This window comes from Vigna angularis, chromosome 2 (assembly GCF_016808095.1).
Source record: "Vigna angularis cultivar LongXiaoDou No.4 chromosome 2, ASM1680809v1, whole genome shotgun sequence".
Classification (NCBI taxonomy): domain Eukaryota; kingdom Viridiplantae; phylum Streptophyta; class Magnoliopsida; order Fabales; family Fabaceae; genus Vigna; species Vigna angularis.
The window spans coordinates 6,798,731-6,820,930 of record NC_068971.1 but is presented as its reverse complement, the minus strand read 5'-3'; the positions used below and the strand labels follow the sequence as shown (position 1 = coordinate 6,820,930).

General features: G+C 35.6%; 3 protein-coding genes, 1 long non-coding RNA gene and 1 other non-coding gene across 5 annotated transcripts; 3 read left to right on the top strand and 2 right to left on the bottom strand.

The window, feature by feature from the left end:
- Positions 1-10,961: 10,961 nt before the first annotated feature.
- Positions 10,962-11,767, bottom strand: LOC128195234 (B3 domain-containing protein REM14-like). The gene is made up of 2 exons (XM_052872466.1): positions 11,324-11,767; positions 10,962-11,237 (listed from the first exon to the last, which is right to left on the bottom strand). Exons 1-2 carry the CDS (start codon positions 11,567-11,569, stop codon positions 10,962-10,964), a joined length of 522 nt encoding a protein of 173 aa, XP_052728426.1. The 5' UTR covers positions 11,570-11,767.
- Positions 11,768-12,578: 811 nt separating this feature from the next.
- LOC108327456 (protein FAR1-RELATED SEQUENCE 5-like) lies at positions 12,579-14,992 on the bottom strand. Its single transcript, XM_017561154.2, has 2 exons — positions 12,839-14,992; positions 12,579-12,746 (listed from the first exon to the last, which is right to left on the bottom strand). The coding sequence occupies exons 1-2, from the start codon at positions 14,990-14,992 to the stop codon at positions 12,579-12,581; spliced, it is 2,322 nt and encodes a 773-aa protein (XP_017416643.2).
- Positions 14,993-15,672: 680 nt separating this feature from the next.
- Positions 15,673-19,417, top strand: LOC108327203 (probable jasmonic acid carboxyl methyltransferase 2). Its single transcript, XM_017560933.2, has 5 exons — positions 15,673-16,460; positions 16,565-16,954; positions 17,097-17,351; positions 17,430-17,610; positions 19,386-19,417. Exons 1-5 carry the CDS (start codon positions 16,317-16,319, stop codon positions 19,415-19,417), a joined length of 1,002 nt encoding a protein of 333 aa, XP_017416422.2. The 5' UTR covers positions 15,673-16,316.
- TRNAA-AGC (transfer RNA alanine (anticodon AGC)) lies at positions 19,179-19,251 on the top strand. Its single transcript has one exon. It is a non-coding gene; the product is annotated as a tRNA-Ala (tRNA).
- Positions 19,418-19,547: 130 nt separating the features above from the next.
- Positions 19,548-21,117, top strand: LOC108328665 (uncharacterized). The gene is made up of 4 exons (XR_008246766.1): positions 19,548-19,669; positions 19,754-20,162; positions 20,248-20,499; positions 20,576-21,117. It is a non-coding gene; the product is annotated as an uncharacterized LOC108328665 (long non-coding RNA).
- Positions 21,118-22,200: the final 1,083 nt, after the last annotated feature.

The following is a 22,200-nucleotide window of genomic DNA, read 5'->3' as shown; positions in this document are numbered from 1 at the left end:
AATTTAATACTTTTAAGAAAAGGTTTTTTAGCATAAGGACGATATGAGCGATCACACATGTGCTTAACCCTTTAAGACATATTTTTACAATTTTATTTGAGAAGGAAGAAAATGTTTTTAGCACAAGGACGATGCGAGCGATCACACATGTATTTAACCTTTAAAATCTTTTTTTGAGATTTTGATGTAATATTTAGATTTTTTGCGTAATGAGCACTAGGCTGATGCGTACGATCGCACGAGCACTCACACGGTTTTTTTGTTTATTTTATATTTTGGGTAATGAGTACTAGGCTGATGCGTACGATCGCACAAGTACTCATATCGATATTTATATAATTACATGTTTTTTAAAGTTTTATATTTTTTTATTTTCTTTTTATTAAGAAGAGAGGTGAGTTGAAATATCTATGACATAAAAATGTGAAAAAGATAAGTTTATAAACTAAAAAAAATGATCAAAATGCACATAAATAGAATGAAAAGAAAATGTGTACCTTGTTGAAGATTTCAATGATGAAGCAAGACTTTGCTTGTAATAAGTTGTGAGAAGAGATAGATTGATGGTGAAGAAGATGAATTTATAGTAGAAATGTGGTATGGGATTTACTATGTATAGATGGATTAGGAAATAGTAAAATGTGAGAGAAAAATGAAGTAGAGTTTTGGGATGGAATGAAGAGATTTTGAGAGAGAAGAGATGGATATTATGTAATTGTGTGTATGTGAAGTGAAGAGAATGTAGGTATTTATAGAGTTAAGGAAGATGAAAGTTGATGAATAAAAATAATATAATAAGTTGGTGGAAAATTTAGATGAAATAAAATATAATAGAAAAAAGTAAATAGTAAAAGTTAATGTTGAAAATAAGTGAAAGAAATAATATAAAAAGTTGGTGGAGAAGTAGGTGAAATAAAATATAGTAAATAATAAAAGTTAATATGGAAAATAAGTGAAAGAAATAATATAAAAGGTTGGTGGAGAAGTAGGTGAAATAAAATATAGTAAATAATAAAAGTTAATGTGGAAAATAAGTGAAAGAAATAATATAAAAAGTTGGTGGAGAAGGTAGGTGAAATAAAATATAGTAAACAATAAAAGTTAATGTGAAAAATAAGTGAAAGAAATAATATAAAAAGTTGGTGGAGAAGTAGGTGAAATAAAATATAGTAAATAATAAAAGTTAATGTGAAAAATAAGTGAAAGAAATAATATAAAAAGTTGGTGGAGAAGTAGGTGAAATAAAATATAGTAAATAGTAAAAGTTAATGTGGAAAATAAGTGAAAGAAATAATATAAAAAGTTGGTGGAGAAAATATGATTAAAAAATGTAAGTGGAATAATTAGAAAATTTGGTATATAAAAATTAATATGGAAATGAGGTGGAAAAAGTGAATGAAAAAGGTAGATTATGTGGAATGTGATATGGAGGGTGATATGGATGGTGATGTGGAGAGTGGGGTGTGGTAAGAGAAGATGGGTGGTGAGGAAGTAAAAAAGTAAGAGATTATTTTAGGTCATTGGATTAAGTGTTAAAAGAAAATTTGGGGGTGCAAAAAGTAAAACAAATAGTATTTTTTCATTTTGGTTTTTTATGTTTTTTTTATTCATTTTTGTGATGAATTTAATTTACTCGGAAAAAATTGGGTGTTGACAATCCCCAACTCCCAACCCCCAACCCAAGTTAGTTTTTATTAATTGCATCATATTGTATTTGGAAAACTCCTTATACTTCTTAAGACCCCGATCAAGCACACAGTCTTAACAATTTGAACTATTATAGTTTTATCGGGATTTACTCTAAAAGAGTAATAACTGCATTCATGAAAATAGTTACTAGCATTCCGAAAATCGGAATGCACTGCTCGTTCTCCGAACATGTCGCGTAAAGAGAATTTATCCCTTGACCTATTGTGTTACCGCATAGCAAGCAAACACCTTTTCCTCAAAAACCTTAATGAAATCTCTTACTTCAAAAATTGAAAGCAACAAGTAGCAAAAAGAGAAATTGAAATTAAAAAACATATATTAAAGGTGAAATCAAAATAGAGGAATCTATTATTGCTTAATGTTGGGTTGTAAAATGTTTGTAATTTTAATTTTTTATTTTAAAAAAATTATAATTAAGTAAGTCATTGAGCCAACTCGTTTAACCCACTAACCTGTGGTGGGTCGAACCAGATTCAAATTTTTCTAGTTGGTTTTGAGTTGAGTTGGCTCATTAAGAGATCAACCCATAGTAAATCGAGTTAGGTCGGGTGACCCATTTTGACAACATTAATTTTTAAAGGGAGTTCTTTCTTGAAATAACCAATTTAGTATCTCGTTGGGTAACAGAAAATTAATAAATATTTTTAGGCTTAATTACCTACTTAGTCCCCATGTTAAGAGGTGAATTGCTGTTTAGTACCCGGTTTTAAAAGTGTAGACATTAAGTCCCAAAGTTGTGAAAATTGTATCAATTGAGTCCCTTCCGTTAAGTGGATAATAACGGAGTTAACTTTCGTCTCACGTGGCAAAGGAATTTGTGTTTTTTATTCTCTCTCTTCTGCCTTTTCATTCAGCAGGATCCTGCTTCTCATCCACTTTCGATGAGCTTTCCTCAACTTTGGTACTGCCATTTGCTTGATCAGGTCTTGACTCGCAAAGATCCACTTTGACAGTTTCGGAATCAGTTTTGGCTGTAGAATCTTTCATGACATCAGAAGAAACTCCAGATGGACTATCACCGGCAGATGATGCCTTAAATGTTTCAATGCCAGATTTGCACTGTTTCTCAAACATCATTTGAAGGTACCTTCCTTGTTCTTCTATTCGCAGCTGTAGATTTCTTTGAATCTAACAAAAAATAAGAGAGAAATGTATCAAGATCACACCATTGGAAAAAAGATATTCGAACAAAAGTCCCATACCCCAAAATTGTAGTAGGCACCTATGAGCCAAATAATATAATAGAAATTACTTCAATGCTTCCAAGAAAAAACCAAAAGTTCTCACCATTGTAGCCAGGGATTATGTGGTTAAATATAGTAATCATATCCTTTTATGCCTCTCAAAATAAAAAGGGTAGAAAGATAAAGAAAAAACACAAAGTTCAAAAGAAAGTTTATAAGACTTGTCAATTCAATGAACATGCTTTGTTTATAAAGAGAATTAAAATCACCTCTTCCAGTTTTGTGAGAAAAAGTTTAATCAAGTATTACCCAGTAAAGTTTCACATAATGAAAGTCACCAAAATGTCAGCTTTCACGCGGTAATGCTTTGATAAGGACTTAGGTATGGGGTGTCTAAGTTTAACATTGAATAGTATGAGAAGCTTAATAAGTTATTTAAGTGTTAGATTCTCCCTTCATTATCAGCTAGCTGATGCTTGCCAACTGGGAAGTTCAAAAATTACGGGAAGTCAGCCTGATCTGCAGGTTAAAGGAAAAGAGAGAAAAAGGTGGAGAGATTTCAGGAAAAGGCAGAAGAGAGAATAAAAAACACAGATTTCTTTGCCACGTGAGACGAAAGTTAACTCCGTTATTATCCACTTAATGGAAGGGACTCAAATGATACAATTTTCACAACTTTGGGACCTAATGTCTACACTTTTAAAACCGGGTACTAAACAGCAATTCACCTCTTAACATGGGGACTAAGTAGGTAATTAAGCCATATTTTTAATGTATTTGCACTTTAATTATTAAAGATTATAATCGTGGTCTTATTCATTTTCAGAAAGTGTAAGATTTTACATAATAGTTTTAGTGTGATTTTGGACACGATCGTGAGATAAATTTGAAACCAAAATGTTTAAAAATAAATTTTGAATCTATGATGGAAGCATATATTGCGCCATTAGCTTATCTTTATTAAAGGTAACTTTTTATTCTTTACAATATAAATATGAATTAATGAAGAAACCAAAAGAAATCACATGAATTAACAAAGAAGACCACATAATTAACAAAGAAGACCAAAGAATTAACAATTTTTTTTAAAAAATTATAAAATTATTCTTTTAAGATTTGTTATTCAAACACTTAATTTTTTTAAGTTTTCATAAATTAATATGAATATCATTATCAAAATTTAAAAACTCACATAATAAAAAATACTTGTCATATATTATTATTCTTCATTGTTTTGTTATTATTTTATATATATATATATATATATATATATATATATATATATATATATATATATATATATATATCACATAATACATATATAAATGCAATTAAAATTATTATTTATAATTGTTTTGGTAAATATTTTCGGGACCGAGAGACTGACCTCCTGACGTGCCTGAACTGCTTGCCTTCCTCCAATCGCTTGCTTTTCTTTAGCCTGAACTGCTCGGTCACCTACAATCTCCTTCTGTTACCCGATCGGTATTGGTATGAACTGATCGTTCTCCTTCTGAATGAGGGGGGATGCACCTGCAAAAGGCACTCTGACGCTCAAGTTAGGCGTGTTGTTGAAGAGTTTTTGCTCTTAAGAGAATACTCAGTGAAGGAGTAGCACTGTTTGCGTATTTTTAGAGTAGTAGAGCGTGAATCTAGCATATGAATAATGCGTACGTAGAACCTACCTTTTTTGGCTCTGTCAATGTATTTATAAGCGTTTCATAAATCCAATAAAAACAACCTTACTTGGAGATCTGGTTGGTTACCCAAAAACGACTTTATCAATATCTTAAACCAAATATTTTGGATTTGGTTTATCAAATATCTTTGACCAGATATATTTAATTATTTTATAATCCCCTGGACTGTTAGCCCAATAGCAACTTAAGCATTGACCCAATTACCATTTGGAGTAGCTTATTGGCACCGTAGGCCCAATTGCGGCCCAAACCATTTGACCAGGCTGACCAATGGCGGATAGACCGATCGGCCTTATTTCATGACCGCTCGGTCAATATTTCATACGGTACATCATGCCCCCCAAGTCCGAGTGTAATCGTTCGACTTTTAGTCTTGATTAGCTATAGGACTTATGAGTTTGAGGGAGGCTGTATTTGTTGTACTAGAGAGCTTCTGCCGCTCTTATTAGTGGTTGAGGAAAACTCTTTTTAAAACTTTTTCCTTATGCAGTTGTGCAACCAACAGTGTATGTTACCTGTACCAAAGAGGAAAAATAATCGAATTTGAAGTTAAAGAAAGTAGATGGTTATACCATGTAAGCTAGACCGGTCGGTTGAGTATGGTCGATGATGATCGTCCCACCTGCTTGATCGTTCAGCTGAGGATGGTCGATAATGATCGTCCCACCCGATTCGATTATCCAAGTTTTTTAGGCTACTGGATAGAATGATCGTTTGGCTACTTCGACTATCCAGGTTTTTTAGGCTTCTGGTTAGAATGACCGTTCGGTTGCTTCGACTATCCAGGTTTTTTAGGCTACTGAATAGAATGACCGTTCGGCTACTTGACTATCCAGGTTTTTTAGGCTATTGGATAGAATGATCGTTCAGCTGCTTCGACTATCTAGGTTTTTAAGGCTACTGGATAGAATGATCGTTCGACTACTGGATAGAATGATCGTTCGACTACTTCGACTATCCAGGTTTTTTAGGCTACTGGATAGAATGACCGTTCGGCTGCTTCGACTGTCTAGGTTTTTTAGGCTACTTGATAGAATGACCGTTTGGCTACTTCAACTATCCAAGTTTTTTAGGCTAATGGATAGAATGACTTTTCGGCTGCGGATGGTCGGTGTTGATCGTCCCACCTGCTTCGACTATCCAGGTTTTTTAGGCTACTGGGTTTCAATGACCACTCGACTGAGGATGGTCGGTGATGATCGTCCCACTCGCTTGGTGTTTTACCGGTAGTTGCGTTATGCTTGTGGTCGTTTGTTGAGAGCTCGTTTGGCCTTTGTATGCAAGATGTGATTATCTGCACTGTAAAATGAGAAAAAGAGTAGCCAAACAAACCAATGCATTTACAAGGTTAGACAATTAATATTAAAAATAGATTATGCTATAAGGCCGATCAGCCGAAAGAGTAAGACTGGTTGGTCTACGGTTGATTGTTTGGAGACCAAAATTTGAAATTCATACTAGGATGAACTTGTAATTGCTTTAGCGCCTTGTGACCTGTAAGATAATATCAAAAATATAGACGAGGTCATTCGGTCTTTGTACATGCCTTTTTCAGTCCAAGACTATTAGGCTTTATTTATCCCTGTTTGATGATAGAGCATTTGGTCCGTTTTATAAGGCTAGATTAAATTCTACAAAGAACGTTTGCGACTGTTCGACTTTGACATAGGAGTTCTTCCTAGAGAACGAACTTTACCGTTTGGCTTTGCACTGGGAGTTCTTGGAGAACGTCCTAGTGAGAGGACTTTACCTCTCAGCTTATGCAGTCCTTTTGGCCAAGTGGTATGCAGGATCCTATCACATATACTTGAAGAAAAATAGTAGTTCGAAATGGAATGGTTAGAAAAATGTACATAATCAAAAGTTGAGATAGTTATTTTCAAAGTAGCTTATGCAATAAGGTCAGACGGCCAAGCCAGTAAGACCGCTCGGTCTAGGATTGATTCATATTAGGATGTGCTCTGCATGAGTTTGTAGGTGTTTTAATGCCTTGTGACCGATCGGTAAAGAAATCATGGTCTGATTGGGCTATGCCAGTAGTAATTTTCCGCACAAACTGAGGCTATGGAAGGTCGATTAATTGAGGCCGAAGCGCCGAACACCTGTGAGGTCGAACTGCCGAATGCTTGAATACTTGAGGCCATGGATGACCGAGGGGTTGAGGTCGGGTGACCGAACACCTATAATGCCAAATGACCGAATCTTGGAACGCTTGAGGCCATGGAAAGTCGAACGGTTGACTACGTGCAAGGCCGAATGACTGAATACATTGGCCTGTGAGGCTGAACGGTTGAACCTGTGAGGCCGAATGACTGAACACTTGTGAGGCCGAACGCTTGAATACCTGTGAGCCCGAACGGTGTAACTTGTGAGACCAAACGGTTGAATACCTGTGAGGCTGAACGGTCGAATACCTGTGAGGCCGAACGGTTGAGTACATGCAAGGCCGAATGGCTAAATACATGGGAGGCCTAACGGTTGAACTTGTGAGGCTGAACGGTTGAACTTGTGAGGCCGAACGGTTGACTACGTGCAAGGTCGAGTGGTTGAATTATTGATCAACACTTTGACTCTTCTTCAGAGTAGAATTAAGATCAATTTCCTTTCGGGGTTTCTTATAATGCCACCTTGTTGGATTATTTACTGCACTGAAAATTTTCAGTGGGCTGCACTTAATGACGTGGACCTTCTTACTAATGAAAGTGCAGTGTGGCCACGAAAATCAATAGTGGTATCTGCGGTATAACTCTTATCACGCTCCTGATCAAATGAGATAGCGGCAATGTAAGGGTTTTCCCTTTCTTGTTTCTTAGGTGGATGACGCGGAGGTAGAACTGAACGGCGCAGCAGATGACAGAGTGATGGTGTGGCGAGGTCTCAATGATTACACAAGGACGATGGCTGTTCTAATTCGCGGCACAAGTTTCCTTCTCCTCCTTCTTCCAGAATGGCAAATTTAGGGTTTCAGGTTCTCACCAAATTTTTGGGTTTATGTTTTCAGGGATTTCTGGTGTGATTGAAACTAGGGCTTTGATCTTGTTTTGCTTTCGTGATTAGCGATTATGGACTTTTGGTTTTTTGGGTTTTCTGTTAATTCATGATGGAGGGTTTCTTTCTCGTGGTGGCAGTTGTGGTGGTTGCCCCTGAGAGCATCCTTTGTGAATACAAAATGTGTCATGTCTGGCTTGGTGGATGACAAGTGGCGCGAGAAGCGTGGAATATTGGCTCATAACCTTGCTGTTAAGAGAGGTACCAGCGATGACATCAATGGATTCCATGGCTGCCCAAGATTCATGATGGAAATTGGGTTTCTTGATTGTACTCGTCACCACATTCACGACTATGGTCACTAGAGAGCAACCTTTCTTGATGAAATTTCACGTAGAGATGATGATTCATGTAGTGTAGCTTTTGCTTTCCTGAAAGTTTCTGGTGTTGATCCAAAGTAGCGATGTCGAGACCGAACGCTCGTCTTGGTTCCTTGCAGTTTTAGTGGGATGTCGCTCGACCCCACGGTAGGCGCCAAAATGTTTCGGTAAATATTTTCGGGATCAAGAGACTGACCTCCTGACGTGTCTGAACCGCTTGCCTTCCTCCAATCACTTGCTTTTCTTTAGCCTGAACTGCTTGGTCACCTTCAATCTCCTTTTGTTGCCCGATCGGTATTGGTGTGAACTAATTGATCTCCTTTTGGATGAGGGGGGATGTACCTGCAAAAGGCACTCCGACACTCAAGTTAGGCGTGTTGTTGAAGAGTTTTTGCTCTTAAGAGAATACTCAGTGAAGGATTAGCACTGTTTGAGTATTTTTAGAGTAGTAGAGGGTGAATCTAGCATATGAATAATGCATAAGTAGAACCTACCTTTTTTGGCTCTGTCAATGTATTTATATGTGTTTTATAGATCCAATAAAAACAATTTTATCTGGAGATCCGGTTGGTTACCCAAAAACGACTTTATCAATATCTTTAACCAAATATTTTGGATTTGGTTTATCAAATATCTTTGACCAGATATCTTTAATTATTTTATCATCTCTTGGACTGTTAACCCAATAACAACTTAAGTACTGACCCAATTACCATTTGGAGTAGCTTATTGGCACCGTAGACCCAATTGCAGCCCAAACCATTTGACCAGGACCAATGGCGTATAGACCGATCGACCTTATTTCATGACTGCTCGGTCAATATTTCATACGATACAATAATAATAAAATATTAAAATTTTATTAATGAAAATATTCTTTTAACAACTTTTTTACAATAAAATATGTGGTTGGTTGTGATTGGTAATTTGAAATATATAAATCTATTAAATAGTGAACCAAATCTATTGTAAAAAAATTATTAAAAAAAATTGTTAAAATATTTAACTGAGATCATCTCATTCTCACATGAACAAAAGCTACTAGAAGACGAAAGAAAATCACATGTCCTGTCTCTGAGACCACATGCACGTCCTGTTTCTGAAACCACTAGCATGCATCTAAAATGGAGCAGTGATATTTTGAGACAAGAATACGACCAATGACACGGTTAAATAATAATACTTTAATTATAATTATATTATTTTTTAATTTAAAATCATAATATATATATTATTATATTATTAAAAGTAGATGTTTTTTTTTAATCCGTGTGAAACAAACTGTTTCCTTTAAAATATTAGAAATCAGAGATGCTCATATTTTCATAGTTTATTATTAAAGGTGAGAATATTCTGAAGGCAGATCATTGATTCAATCATTTCATTGTTTATTGTTTGAATAATTTTTATTGTCTTAGTTGATGGATTAAACATTTGCAGGTATGGTTTTGTCACCATTTTGTGACATCGAAGTCCATTTACAGTACACGGGTAACAAAATTCCCAAGGTTGTTGAACTGGATTGATATCAATATTGGGGATAAGTTTATGAAAAGTGCTTTGGCAAAGGGATCGGTGAGTAGTTGTTGATTACAGGAAGGTGCAAAGTTATTTATGATTTGTGTTATTATGAAACAAAAATTGTTAATGACATTGCAGGTTGTTATTGATGTTGGTGTGTCCAAAGAGGAGCTTTGTTATGGTATGGTGAAAGACGCTTGTGAGAAATTTGGTATTCCATTTAAGAAGCAAAATAGAGGAGATAAGGGAAAATTACTTTTTGTTGTAGAAGAACAAACACGGGTAATCGCGGACATGCAAAGTAGTCTTAACGATTTAAGAAAGTTGGTTCAAGCAAAAAATGAAGATAAGAATGAAGAATTTGTGGAAGAACCGCTGTGGGGACGTGAACATTGTTGTCAAAGTACACCGGTTTAGCATGACCAGCAAACCCCTGTGGTTGAACGTGGATTTCAAATGCAACAAAGCACAATGTATGATCGTATGAAAGCGCAACCCCGAATACGGGTTAAGAGTGTCGTAAAAAGAAGTCCTTATACTGCAGGTGTTAGAAGAAAAAAAGGAGTACCTGAATAAGTTGTATTACATTACGAATTTCAGTTTTAGATAATGTTATCATGTTTGGAATCATGTTGAAATAGTTGTTTTAATTTTGAAAACATTGGTAATTATGCCTATCAAAAACGTGCCGTAAACCCTAGGTTCCTCCTTTATTAACATTGGTACTATATTTACTACTATAATATCCTGAGGAGCGTCCCCCGAGTTTCCCGCTAATCGTACTGTCACTTGTCCAGGACGCTCGTCCTCCTTCCGCTCGTTCCGCCCTTGCTGCTTCAACTCGCTGAGGACGCTCGTCGTCGGTTCTCGGTCAGGACGCTCGTCATACCCTTCCTGTTACCTCCAGTTGGTCAGGACGCTCGTCCTTGCTCGGCTCGCTCAGGACGCTCGTCCTTGCTCCGCTCGCTCAGGACGTTCGTCGTCGGTCCTCGCTCAGGCAGCTCCACTCGCTCAGGACGGTCGTACTCGCTTTCAAACGTTCGGCCACTGTCCTCTACCGTCCGGTCCCCTTCTCTCCCCCTCCTATATCTTCTTCTCTCGTAAACTCGCCAGGCCCTAACAGTTTTGATGTGTAAATGATTAAGAAAATTATAGTAATAAACCTTTTGTTTGTTAGAATGTTTTAGTTCATGTTCCAAAATATTATTTACTTCTCAATATTTATCACTATCTTATTCAGTAAATGGGAAATGTTAGTGATCATTTTGACAACAAATGTTTTATTGCAATGGTTTTAATGAATTAATTAATTTATTCTTTTTTACCTTAACAAATGAAGTTAAGTCAAAATTATTGAAGTTGAAGTACATCAATTGTATGAAGACCATCGTGGTTGACAGAAATAAGTAATAATTGCATTTTCATTAGATCATAAAAATTCAAAGACAGTAACATGAATTCGTAATGTACATTATGGTTTACACTGAGATTGGATGTATCACAGTACAGGGACATCCATTAATATAAACTTCAACTAAAATGTCATTTCCAAGATTGTTAACCTCAAAGACTAGCACGTCTCCCTCCTTCAACCCATATTCCGTGCAAAATTCCTTCCATCCTTTGCCAAACTTTGTGGAATTGCGAGTGACAGACACCAAAACACTACACATGACGCCGTCCTTCTGTCCAAGGAGCATAACCTGTGTCAAGCCTTTGCTCCGGATAAGATTCCCAAATGCAATTTGCAAGTCCTGTGGCAGTAACAAAAATGAAGTAAATCACATTGTCCAATTTATGACAACTATATATTACAAAAAAAAAATTAGTGAGGACGTACCAAATGACTTCCCCGTGCTTGTGATTTTGTCAACTTCACCGAAAACAATGACGTATCAGGATAATTGGTACCATCATAAATGAAGGATTCCCTACGCTCTTGGGAGCAAGCACCGAAATATATGGTGATATGGAAATTATTATTACCCACATAGTCGAAGCTTATGTGGGAATCGTTCAATCTTTCAGGGTATATGTTTCTCATTTGACCCCAACCATTAGTTATTCTTGGATTGACGGTATCCATGTTATAAGTCACCACATGCGTGTGACCATTGTTGTCGAGCAAGGACCATGTCGGTCCTAATTCATTTTGAAAGGCCGCAGCAAAGTGCCTATCAACGTACCCAATGTCCTGCACAAGTTTTTTCCAAGTATAAGGTCACTTTTATGAGAAGAAATTAATTAAGAAGAACATGCTTACCGAATGAGAAAAGTGGATGGATCCAAATTTCCACAACACTCGTAATGTTAGAGCGGAGGTTGAGGCAGCCATAACTTGAAATAGCAAAACCAATATGTTTGGCTGTTTCCATTTACCCAACCCTAAACCACAAATATATATACACAATGAAGAGGTTTCACGAAAAGTCAGAACAATGCACCGTCAGACGTGTCCAATGAATTGGTAGAGTAAATTAATTGGTTGGTTACAAGAACGTTGAATGGCATTGGGAGATGTGCAATTTCAGTCCGTTCCACGAAGCAGTAAATGTGTTGAACCGTTTCAACAACCATTTATTTCATAATAAATGAGTCGTTATAGTTTATGACGTGGTGGTTGGGGTACATTAAATAACGTGGTTGGGGTACATTAAATGGATAACAGAGGAATAAAAACCACATTAAGAACGAACGCTATTAACATTGACAACGAACGTTGACGGAATAAGAATATTTCGTTAACGCACGTTTTGTAGTGGTCCGCGTAAGTGGAAGGTTGAACTGAAGAGTGGGTAGTGATTTAGCGGTCGGTCGTTGACGGTTGTTCGTTGACGCTCGTTCGTTGACGCTCGTTCGTTGACGTTCGTTTTGGAGAACGTTTGGTGTCCATGGTTAGCGTTATGCGAATTCATGTGGACAGCGTTCGGTATTCAACACACGTTTCGGTATTAAACATTCCTCAGTAACCATATTCATGAAAAATAAATGTAACCAAGTAATACATTAATGTTATTTATTTCAATGTAAGGACACACATAATATTAAACACCATACATACCCCAAAAAATAAGTTTATACCCACAGTGCATGGGTTAAAGGTGTGTATAAGTATTTGGTGAAAAGTCATCATTGTGAACGATGTATTCTCCGGATGTCAATAAAGACATGAATTCTGATTGGGTGACTTGAGATTCAAACATATCCTCATTTGGAAGTTCCTGAACATTGTGGACGTCCGTTATGTCTTGGTTACTTGTATCCTGATATAAGAGTAGTAGTTAAGGTTTAAATCAATGAAGTTGATTACTAAGAAAGTACATCCAAACAAACGAAATGTGTGTCTGTTACTCACATTGGAATTCCTTGCATGTTTGGTTTTAGTAGCATGGGACTTTTTCTTTTTTGTAATTTTTTCAACTGTTGATTGCAACCTTTTTGTCCTGGGTCGGCCTTTGCGTTTGACAGCTACAGGACTGCGCACAAGTAAGCCGTCAATTTCAGAACTAGGTCGAACGTCTTCATTACAATGCAGACGTCCATCCATGTGAGAGGCATCATTGACCATCGACAATGTCGTTGATGTACATACACCCAAAGTTTTGGCTATACAGTTTAAATCCGACAACAAGTTATCAGATGCAGTCTCAGAATCACAAGCAACCTCTGCGATGTCATAGAAACGCTTACACAAAGCTTGGTACCTTTGCATCTTACTGTCTTCAATGTTGTTGGTGTAAGATGCTTTAATGAGAGTATGTCTTCTACGGACGTTTTTGCTCCACCTACGCAAAACATATTTTGTTGGTACATTACGCACATCTTCCTGCCCTAGGACCAATAACGAATGTCTACACAAGATTCCCCTAAACTCAAATAGTTGGCAACTGCAGTGAGTGTAGGTTGTCACAGGATCAAAGACTACTACATGAAATTTTGAACGACACTCACCCTCCCATATGACGTCTTCTTTAACAGTGTACCTAGTTATTGTACCTTCTTTTGTCATGTTTTTAATGAAGCAGTTCATGCGTGACCGAAATTCGTTTTGAACTTCCACAAATTTGGCCTGTGTGTACTCGGTTTGGTATTGTCTTTCAATAAGAGATTGAGATCCGCATGGTAGAGTCGTATTCATTGAAGAAAAATCGGCCTCAAGTTCTTTTTGCGCTTTTTGTCGCAGGGCGTTATCGTACTGGTGCACAAATTGTTGAAGTGTTGTACTTGAATTTATGAATCCATCAAAGAATGCATTCATGCCCTCACTTCGTTGGGTAGTTGACATTCCCGCCCAAAATTGATGTTTCATATAACAAGGAACCCATCGTTGTCTATCTGCATACAATGAATTTAGCCAATCATTATTCTCTAACCCTTGACATGACATCAAATTTGCCCAGCCTAACTCAAAGTCTTCATAACTGACTGTGTCATACACAAGCCTCTTAAGTTCACTTTTGATTGGTTTATAGCATTTGTAGTCTTGCAACTTCTCAGGTATTTTTTTCATTATGTGCCACAAGCACCAACGGTGTTTTGTGTTTGGAAACACAAGATTTATGGCATTGGACATTGCCTTGCATTGATCAGCCACGATACCTTCAGGAGCCTTGTTTGACATACATCTAAGCCAAGTTGAAAATAACCATGTGAATGTCCTAGTGTCCTCTGCAGAAATCAAAGCACAACCCAGTAATATTGAATGACCATGATGATTAACACCAACAAATGGTGCAAATGGCATATCATATTTGTTTGTTAGGTAGGTTGTGTCAAACGACACAACATCACCAAAATCTACACATGCTGCGCGACTTCGTGCATCGGCCCAAAAGACACTGCTTATTCGGTTGTCGTCATCCATTTCCATATCATAGAAAAAATCATTGTTTAATTCTCTCATTCTTGAAAAATATCTTAAAAGTGTTTGGCCATCACCTTCCTTACAAAGAGCTCTTCTCTGCTGTCCAATGTAATTACGGGCATCACGTTCCACGAATTGCATATTTTCAAACCCACCGGCCTCATTCACCAAAGATATGAAACTTTTGTTAATGCGAACACCAGAATTATCATTCATATTAAGGGTGTGCTTCGCATGCATATTAATTTTTCGATTACCACGTATAAGGTTGGAGTTATTTGGACACATGTCATGGCTGTGTTCAATAACAACTGTTCTGACCTGCCATCTTCCTTCTTTCATAACAACAGTTATTCCAGCTGGACATTGGTTTTTCTGAGTTGGCTGGGTTTTCCATTCTGGAGCAATGGAAGTTAGGTACTTCCCTTCCCTAGAGCAAACTAATTTAAGGAAGATTAAGTCGTTGTTCTTATTTCTCCTAGAAGTCCTTATCCGATTACCAAAACCACTCCTCACAGCATAGTCAGTGTAAAAACTTTTAACCTCTTCAATTGTATCAAACCACATATGAATTTTAGGGACAATATCGTTCACATTCTGATTCGAATCGTTGTTCACCGCACAAGGTACTTCTTCACACGCCATAATACGTGACAAACACATTCAAAAGCAACGCCTAGTCCAACATCACATGGACGTCAAAGGTTAATGAAATCAATCATTAAAACTTCAGAACAACATATTTCATATTCCGGCACCACTAATGTTCATGCCCACACTTTCTGATAACGACAAATTTGTTGTATTTGTAACTTTCAAACAATATTGTAACAAAAGCCAATATTTTTCTTTGTTCAATCAACCAGAAAATAACTGTTTAATACAAGGCATAACATTTGAAATCAGTAAAACATTAACTTACTAAGAGAAGGAACGTCCTTTCACAACCGCTTCAATAAATGGCCTTCAATATCCCACCAAGGTCCAACGGCCAAGCTCCTGGGGATTAAATGCTCTTCAATGTCTGAACAACTTCCTGGGATTAAATGCTCTTCAATGTCTTACCAACTTCATACACGGAAGCTGTTGCTTTCGGCCATACACTGTAATTCTTGAATGACAAAAGGCCGGGTTTATTTCGCTTTATACTGCATTAAATGGAAGTTCGTGGATGGGCGGGAAACTCCATCGGCTGGAACGCTTTATACTGCATTAAACTTTTCATATTGTTAAATTTACTTACATTCTTGTAACCTTCTTCGTTATTGCAATCCATGACTACGAATCGAACACAATTACAGCAACAGTGTAAGATTAACCAGAACACTTGTATAAAAAATCGAACAGAAGAACACCAAATCCAATCCAATAACAACATGATCCATGTATTCAACATTAATTCCACTGAAAAATCAAAAAGCAAACCAACCTTCAGTGAAGACGACGCGTGGCGGAAAACCCCTCTTTTTGGACAAAAGTGTGACAGCCCACACTCCGGCGAGACTCCGGCGAACGTCCGGCGGCACTCCGGGACAGGGACGGCACCACCTGGGACGATGTGATACCTTCAACGCCTCCCTTGGTCGCAGGGCCGGAACGGACGACACAGGCTGCCGTGTTCGCGTCGAGCGCTCGACGAAGGAGTTGCGGCGCCGTCAAACGGAACGGGCTGTAGGCGTTCGATCTCTCCGAGACGGCCTTCAACAGTGGACGGCGGCACTCCGGCGCGGACTCGGTCTGTCTCTCTGTCGCTCATGATCCCTCCTTTCTCCAACTCTCTCGTGTCTCTGTCTAGGTCACACAAGTCGCGTTTTGGTTGTTCGCGCCCGCTTCTCTGTCTGCGCATTGAGGAAATAAAATTCAAATTTGAAACGCACAACCCAAACTGCCCGTGCCCGTCCTCGCCACGTCGGCGTGGAAGCAGGTTTCATCAGACTTTCTCAGAACGCAGCAGCTTTTTCCAGCCAAAATGTCAACCGCTCAGACACTGACACGTGTCCTGTGTCCAAATGTTGTCAAATTTGGTTGTTCGAGTATCATTTTCCATCAACCATTCCTTCACATGAACGGTGGCAAGGGAGAAATGAGTTATGCAAACAACTCCTCCATACAAGTACCATCTTTATCTTCATATAACCAGATTTAACTACATCACTAACCATTCTTTTATTTTGTTTCCTTTTCTTCTATATATTCATCTAACTTTGATTATTTCAGAGACAAATGATGCTTAATGCCAAATTCATACTAGAAGAAACAATAACAAGGCTGTATCGTGATTCTTCTCCGAACTGCATGAAAGTAGCAGACTTAGGTTGTTCAGTTGGACCAAATACACTTCTTGTAATATCAAACATCATTAACATCGTTGATACAGCATGCACTCACTTAAACTGTGATCTACCAACATTCCAATTTTATCTGAATGATTTATATGGAAATGATTTCAATACCACTATCAAGTTACTTCCAGATTTTTATATAGAATATAAAGGAAATGGTTCATGCTTTATTAATGTCACACCTGGATCCTTCTATGGAAGACTCTTTCCCAGTAATTCCATAAACCTTTTTCATTCCTCCAACGGTCTACACTGGCTTTCTCAGGTTAGATAAGTTTACTCTCTCTTCACCTCTAAACTTTTTGATGTGTTATAGTTCACCAGAACCATTTCTGTCTTAGGTTTGTTTTTGTTTCAATTTCTCACTCTAGATACTTGAGCTTATTCATCTCATGTTTTGGTTGTAGGATCCATTATTGGGGTGTAAGGATGCAGCATCCCTTATCAAGGGTCATTGTCATATAGTTAGCACAAGCCCTCCTGAAGTACACAAAGCCTACCTTAAGCAGTATCAGCAAGACTTCAAATTGTTTCTGAAATCACGTTCTGAGGAACTTGTTCCAGGAGGAGCAATGGTGTTAATGCATCTGGGCTATCATGAAACTCCAAGAAGAACAAGTTGGGAAATAGTTAGTTTGATACTCAATGACATGCTCATGGAGGTAAACAACATTTTTTTAATTGATTACAATTAAGTTTGTCATGATTATTGATTAATTATACCCATAAATTGTACGTAGGGTTTGATTGAAGAAGCAAAATTAGAGTCGTTTAATATACCAGTGTATGAACCTACAGTTGAGGAAGTTAAGCATGTGATTCAGGAAGAAGAGTCACTGTTTCTTGAAAGATTAGAAGTTGTAATCTCGGCTTGGGATGAAGGCATGAACATTGAAGGTGGTGATGATGATTCCTTTCATGGTGAAAATGGAAGAGCCGAAATCATTTTTTTTTGTGAATTTATTGTTTTTTGAAATTTTAAAATATTATGGAAGAAAAGAATATAATAAAGAAAATTTAAGTGAGATCTAGAAATTCAAGTGCATCAGACTCACACCACCTTTTTTAAAAATATATGAAGAGTTTATTGTATATAAACTAAAAAACAAGAGACTAATTGTGTTTTTAACAGTAGAAAATGGAAAAGAGAAAGTGCATAGCATAATAAAAGTTGAGCAGCTGTGGATTAGTATAAACAGATTATTTTTTATCTCTCACTACGGAAACTGTCTTTTCTTACTTCACGAATTCTTTTTACAAGACACCTTGCAATATTATAGTTATTGTTGATTCATTAAAATTTTTACACAATAAAAATTAAATATAAATCTCCCACTACTTGCTTCATTCTCAAAACAAACCAGCAGCATAATATTAATTTATAATTGTTTATATTGTTTAATATTTTTTTTCTTATCTTTTTTGTTAAAATAGTCATCAGACATTTCATAAATGTGCTATTTTTTTTCTCTTAATTATGAAAAATCACTATAAGAATGTTGGCATTTGATCTCCAATGAGATCCCAAATGGTCAAAGTCGACTCTAGCAAGATGATGTCGATCCAACTATGGTGATATATAGATGATGCCAACAACTCTAATGTAAATGGAGACAAAGAGTTACTTTTTTTTTTATTATCGTCAGCTTGACCGATGCTAAATAAAAAAATATAATAATCAATTCTCAGCATGATAATAAGAAAACTGAAAATAATATTTAATATTTAATCCATTGCCGTCGATATAGCGTCAGTTTAACCCACACAAATGTCTATAATTTTGAAAATGCAAATTTTTTTCAAGATAAATCTCATAACATGTTTCAGTACCAATTCATTAATATTTCAAGTAATTCAGTGCCAATTCAATAATATTTCAAGTAGTCCAGTATATCTTTTAATTCATTCATAATTGAAATTACAAACGCAAATTGAGACATTGTTAGATAGCTAATTCAACATAATACAAGTCCAAGAAACATCTAAGTCCAACCCAAGTCGAAGATAAACATGATATAAACAATCTTTGCTCCTAGTCATAGGGGACGAAGCATAAACAATCTTTTATATAACAGATCATTCATTTAGGATCGCACCCATAAAGAATACAACAATGATATCCCAAAAATTTCACTTATGCCTACCACCTTCATACTACAGCAGTTCAATCCAAGAAGAGCAAAATCACTCTTAAAGCCCTTACTAAACGCACCTTTCTCATTTTACATGCCACCCACTCAGTCTTTCTCTCTCCACTATCCCCATCACTTAAATTGGCTTATTTGATTGGTTCCCACTCTTTCATCAACTCAGTAATCCATGTATGGTCAAACTCACTTATAGCTCGAAGGAACTCGAAGAAAACTTTGACGCACCTTAGCTTAGATTATAACTTAGATTTTAAATTACATAAATTGCTTTTATTCCTTATTATTTTTTAAACTAGAATCTTAATACGAATCTTAATATATTGAACAATTATAATGTATGGGGATGTAGCTCAGATGGTAGAGCGCTCGCTTAGCATGCGAGAGGTACGGGGATCGATACCCCGCATCTCCATTTTTTGTATAAAGAATACATATGATCTATACCAATAAAGAAAACTAATATGACTCTGTCGAGATCAACCAGGCATTTTAAAATTTGGCAGAGTGTTCACTTATAAAACTAGTTTTGGAATTCGTGCATCATAGATTTTGTGAATGATGCATACATTGTGTCTTGAATTTATTTTTTAATAAGACTTTAGAAGATGTGTCCAAGTATACCACGTGATTGCATGAATCAGCAAAAAAATCCCATGATGTGTCAGATCTCAGTAGTACATATGAATGCATTATTCAGAGGATAACTTCAAACACTAACCCAAGCTAATCTTGAAGAACCATTTCGTGCTTCATCAATGGAAAGAGAGCTTTTCCTTCATATGAATGTTGGCGACGGTGAAAGGAGTTACGCAAATAACTCGTCACTCCAGGTATTATTTATATATCTTTACAAACTATTAACTATATCTTAAATATTTTTCTTCTATATTCATTTATCTTTCAATTCCTGACAGAGAAAAATAATGCTTAAAGCCAAAGCCATGCTTCAAGAAACTATAACAAGATTATACTGTCATTCTTCTCCAAACTGCATCAAAGTGGCAGATTTAGGTTGTTCTGTGGGACCAAATACTCTTATTGTAATGTCAAATATTGTTGACATTGTTCATGCTACATCTATTCGTTTGAATCGTGAACCACCCACAATCCAATTATATCTGAATGATTTATTTGAAAACGATTTCAATACCATCTTCAAGTCGCTTCCTGATTTCTATACCAAATTGCGGCAAGATAAGGGTCAGAAGTCTGGTTCTTGCTTTATCAATGCCACTCCTGGATCTTTTTATGGGAGACTCTTTCCTAGTAATTCCATAAACCTATTTCATTAATTCTGCCAACAGTGTGCACTGGATATCTCAGGTAAAGTAATTATATGTTAAATTAAAGTTTGATACATGTTAAATGTTTGAGTTAATTAATTATAATTACATTTGGTTATTTATAGGATCCATTTTTAGGGTTAAGTAAGGAGGCACTAAACAAGGGAAACTGTCACATAGTTAGTACAAGCCCTCCATACGTATACACAACATTCCTTAAGAAATTCCAAAAGGACTTTGAATTGTTTCTGAAATCACGTTCAGAGGAACTTGTGCCTGGAGGAGCAATGGTGTTATTGTTACTTGTCAAAACTGAAACTCCAAGAAGAAGCATTTGGGAAGCAATTAGTCTAACAGTTACTGACATGCTCTTAGAGGTAAATAACATCTTTTTTTATAAAGTCTTGGAAACATATAACGTAATAATAAGGTATATATATATATACATTGCAGGGTTTGGTTGAAGAAGAAAAATTGGAGTCCTTTAACATACCAACATATAAACCTAGCATTGAGGAAATAAGAGAGGTGATTCGGGAAGAAGGGTCTATTCTTCATTCAAGAATTAGAGATTGCCATCGTGCCTTGGGATGAGGGAAGAAATGAAGACGGTGATGACGTTTTTGTTGATGAAAATATAAGAGCCGAATTCGTAGCAAGACACACAAGAGCTGTAATGGAATCTCTCTTATCTGCTAACTTTGGTGCAAAAGTTATGGATGAATTGTTCATTAGGTTTCAAAAGAAAGTTGTGCAACTCCTGGAAGAGGAGAGATTAGAGTATGCTAATTTGGTGATATCTCTTACAAAAAAATGCTTATAGAGTTATTGTTTGTTAAAAAAAAAAGGTTAGCAATAGATATCACTCTTTGGTTTCAACTAATATTTGTTGTTTCTTAGTAGTTTTCAAGAGGGAGATATACTGTGAAATGATTGAATAATAAGCAGCAAAACAAAAAATATATAGAGGATGAAATGAATGAGAAATTAGAAAATTTTGTTTTTGTTGACGAATTTTTTTATTTTTATAAACAATATTTCCACTACATTAAAGATAATTTAATGTTTAATGGAGATTTTCTTTTTTAAATATCGCTTTTTATAATTTTGAATTTTATAGTTAAGATATGATTGACAAAATTAGCTCACAAGTTATTAAAAAGTTATTTGATAACTTATAGGTCATAAATTATATGTTTAAGTTGATAAGTTACTTTATTAAAATAAGTATGCCAGTAAATCAGTTGATAAATTAATTGATAAATGTAAAATGAGGTAAAATATATATTATAAAATATAAATTATAAAATAATTTAATGTTTCTAAACAAAAATCATATTAGTATCTAATTAGAGTTTTACATTTTTTTAGATAATTAAGTTCCCAAAAAACTTTTAGTACTTCTATTTTTTTAATTGTATATATGTTTTTATTAGAAGTTGTTCTTTATTTAAATAAATTATTCTAATGAGTATTAATTAATTTTTTAAAATGCATTTATTTATTTCTTAATGTAATACATTAAATTTATGTTTAATAAGTAATTGTGACATATAATGCTGAAAAGTTTGTTACTTTAATTTATAACATTAATTTTTGTTTGATTTGAACTGCATAAATAAAAAAATTTAAATGTAACAATATTAAAAGTAGTATAATAATTATTTTTTCCACAAGATTAAAATAACTAATAATAAAAAATGAAATTAAGGATGATAAAAAAATATATTCAAATATAATATAAATGAGAAAGAAATTAAATAAATTGTAACAATCTAGTAGAAGATGGTTCGGTTGTGATTTTTTTTTATGGTTTTTATAAAACAAGAACACTACAATATTTTAATAAGAGAAGGTTTAAGTTATTTAAAGATTTCTAATACCTAAATTTCATTACATATTAAAGACCTGATCATTTATAGTGAGAAGTGATAATTTCTAGTGAGAAGCTATATAATCATCTTATTAAATTAAAGAGTATAATAGAATAAATTTTTGTTAGTCACCTTGTTTTTTGAGAGCTCTAGGTAGCAATTGTGTGAGAAAGGAGATTTTGTTTCAATTAAGAGAAACTAATA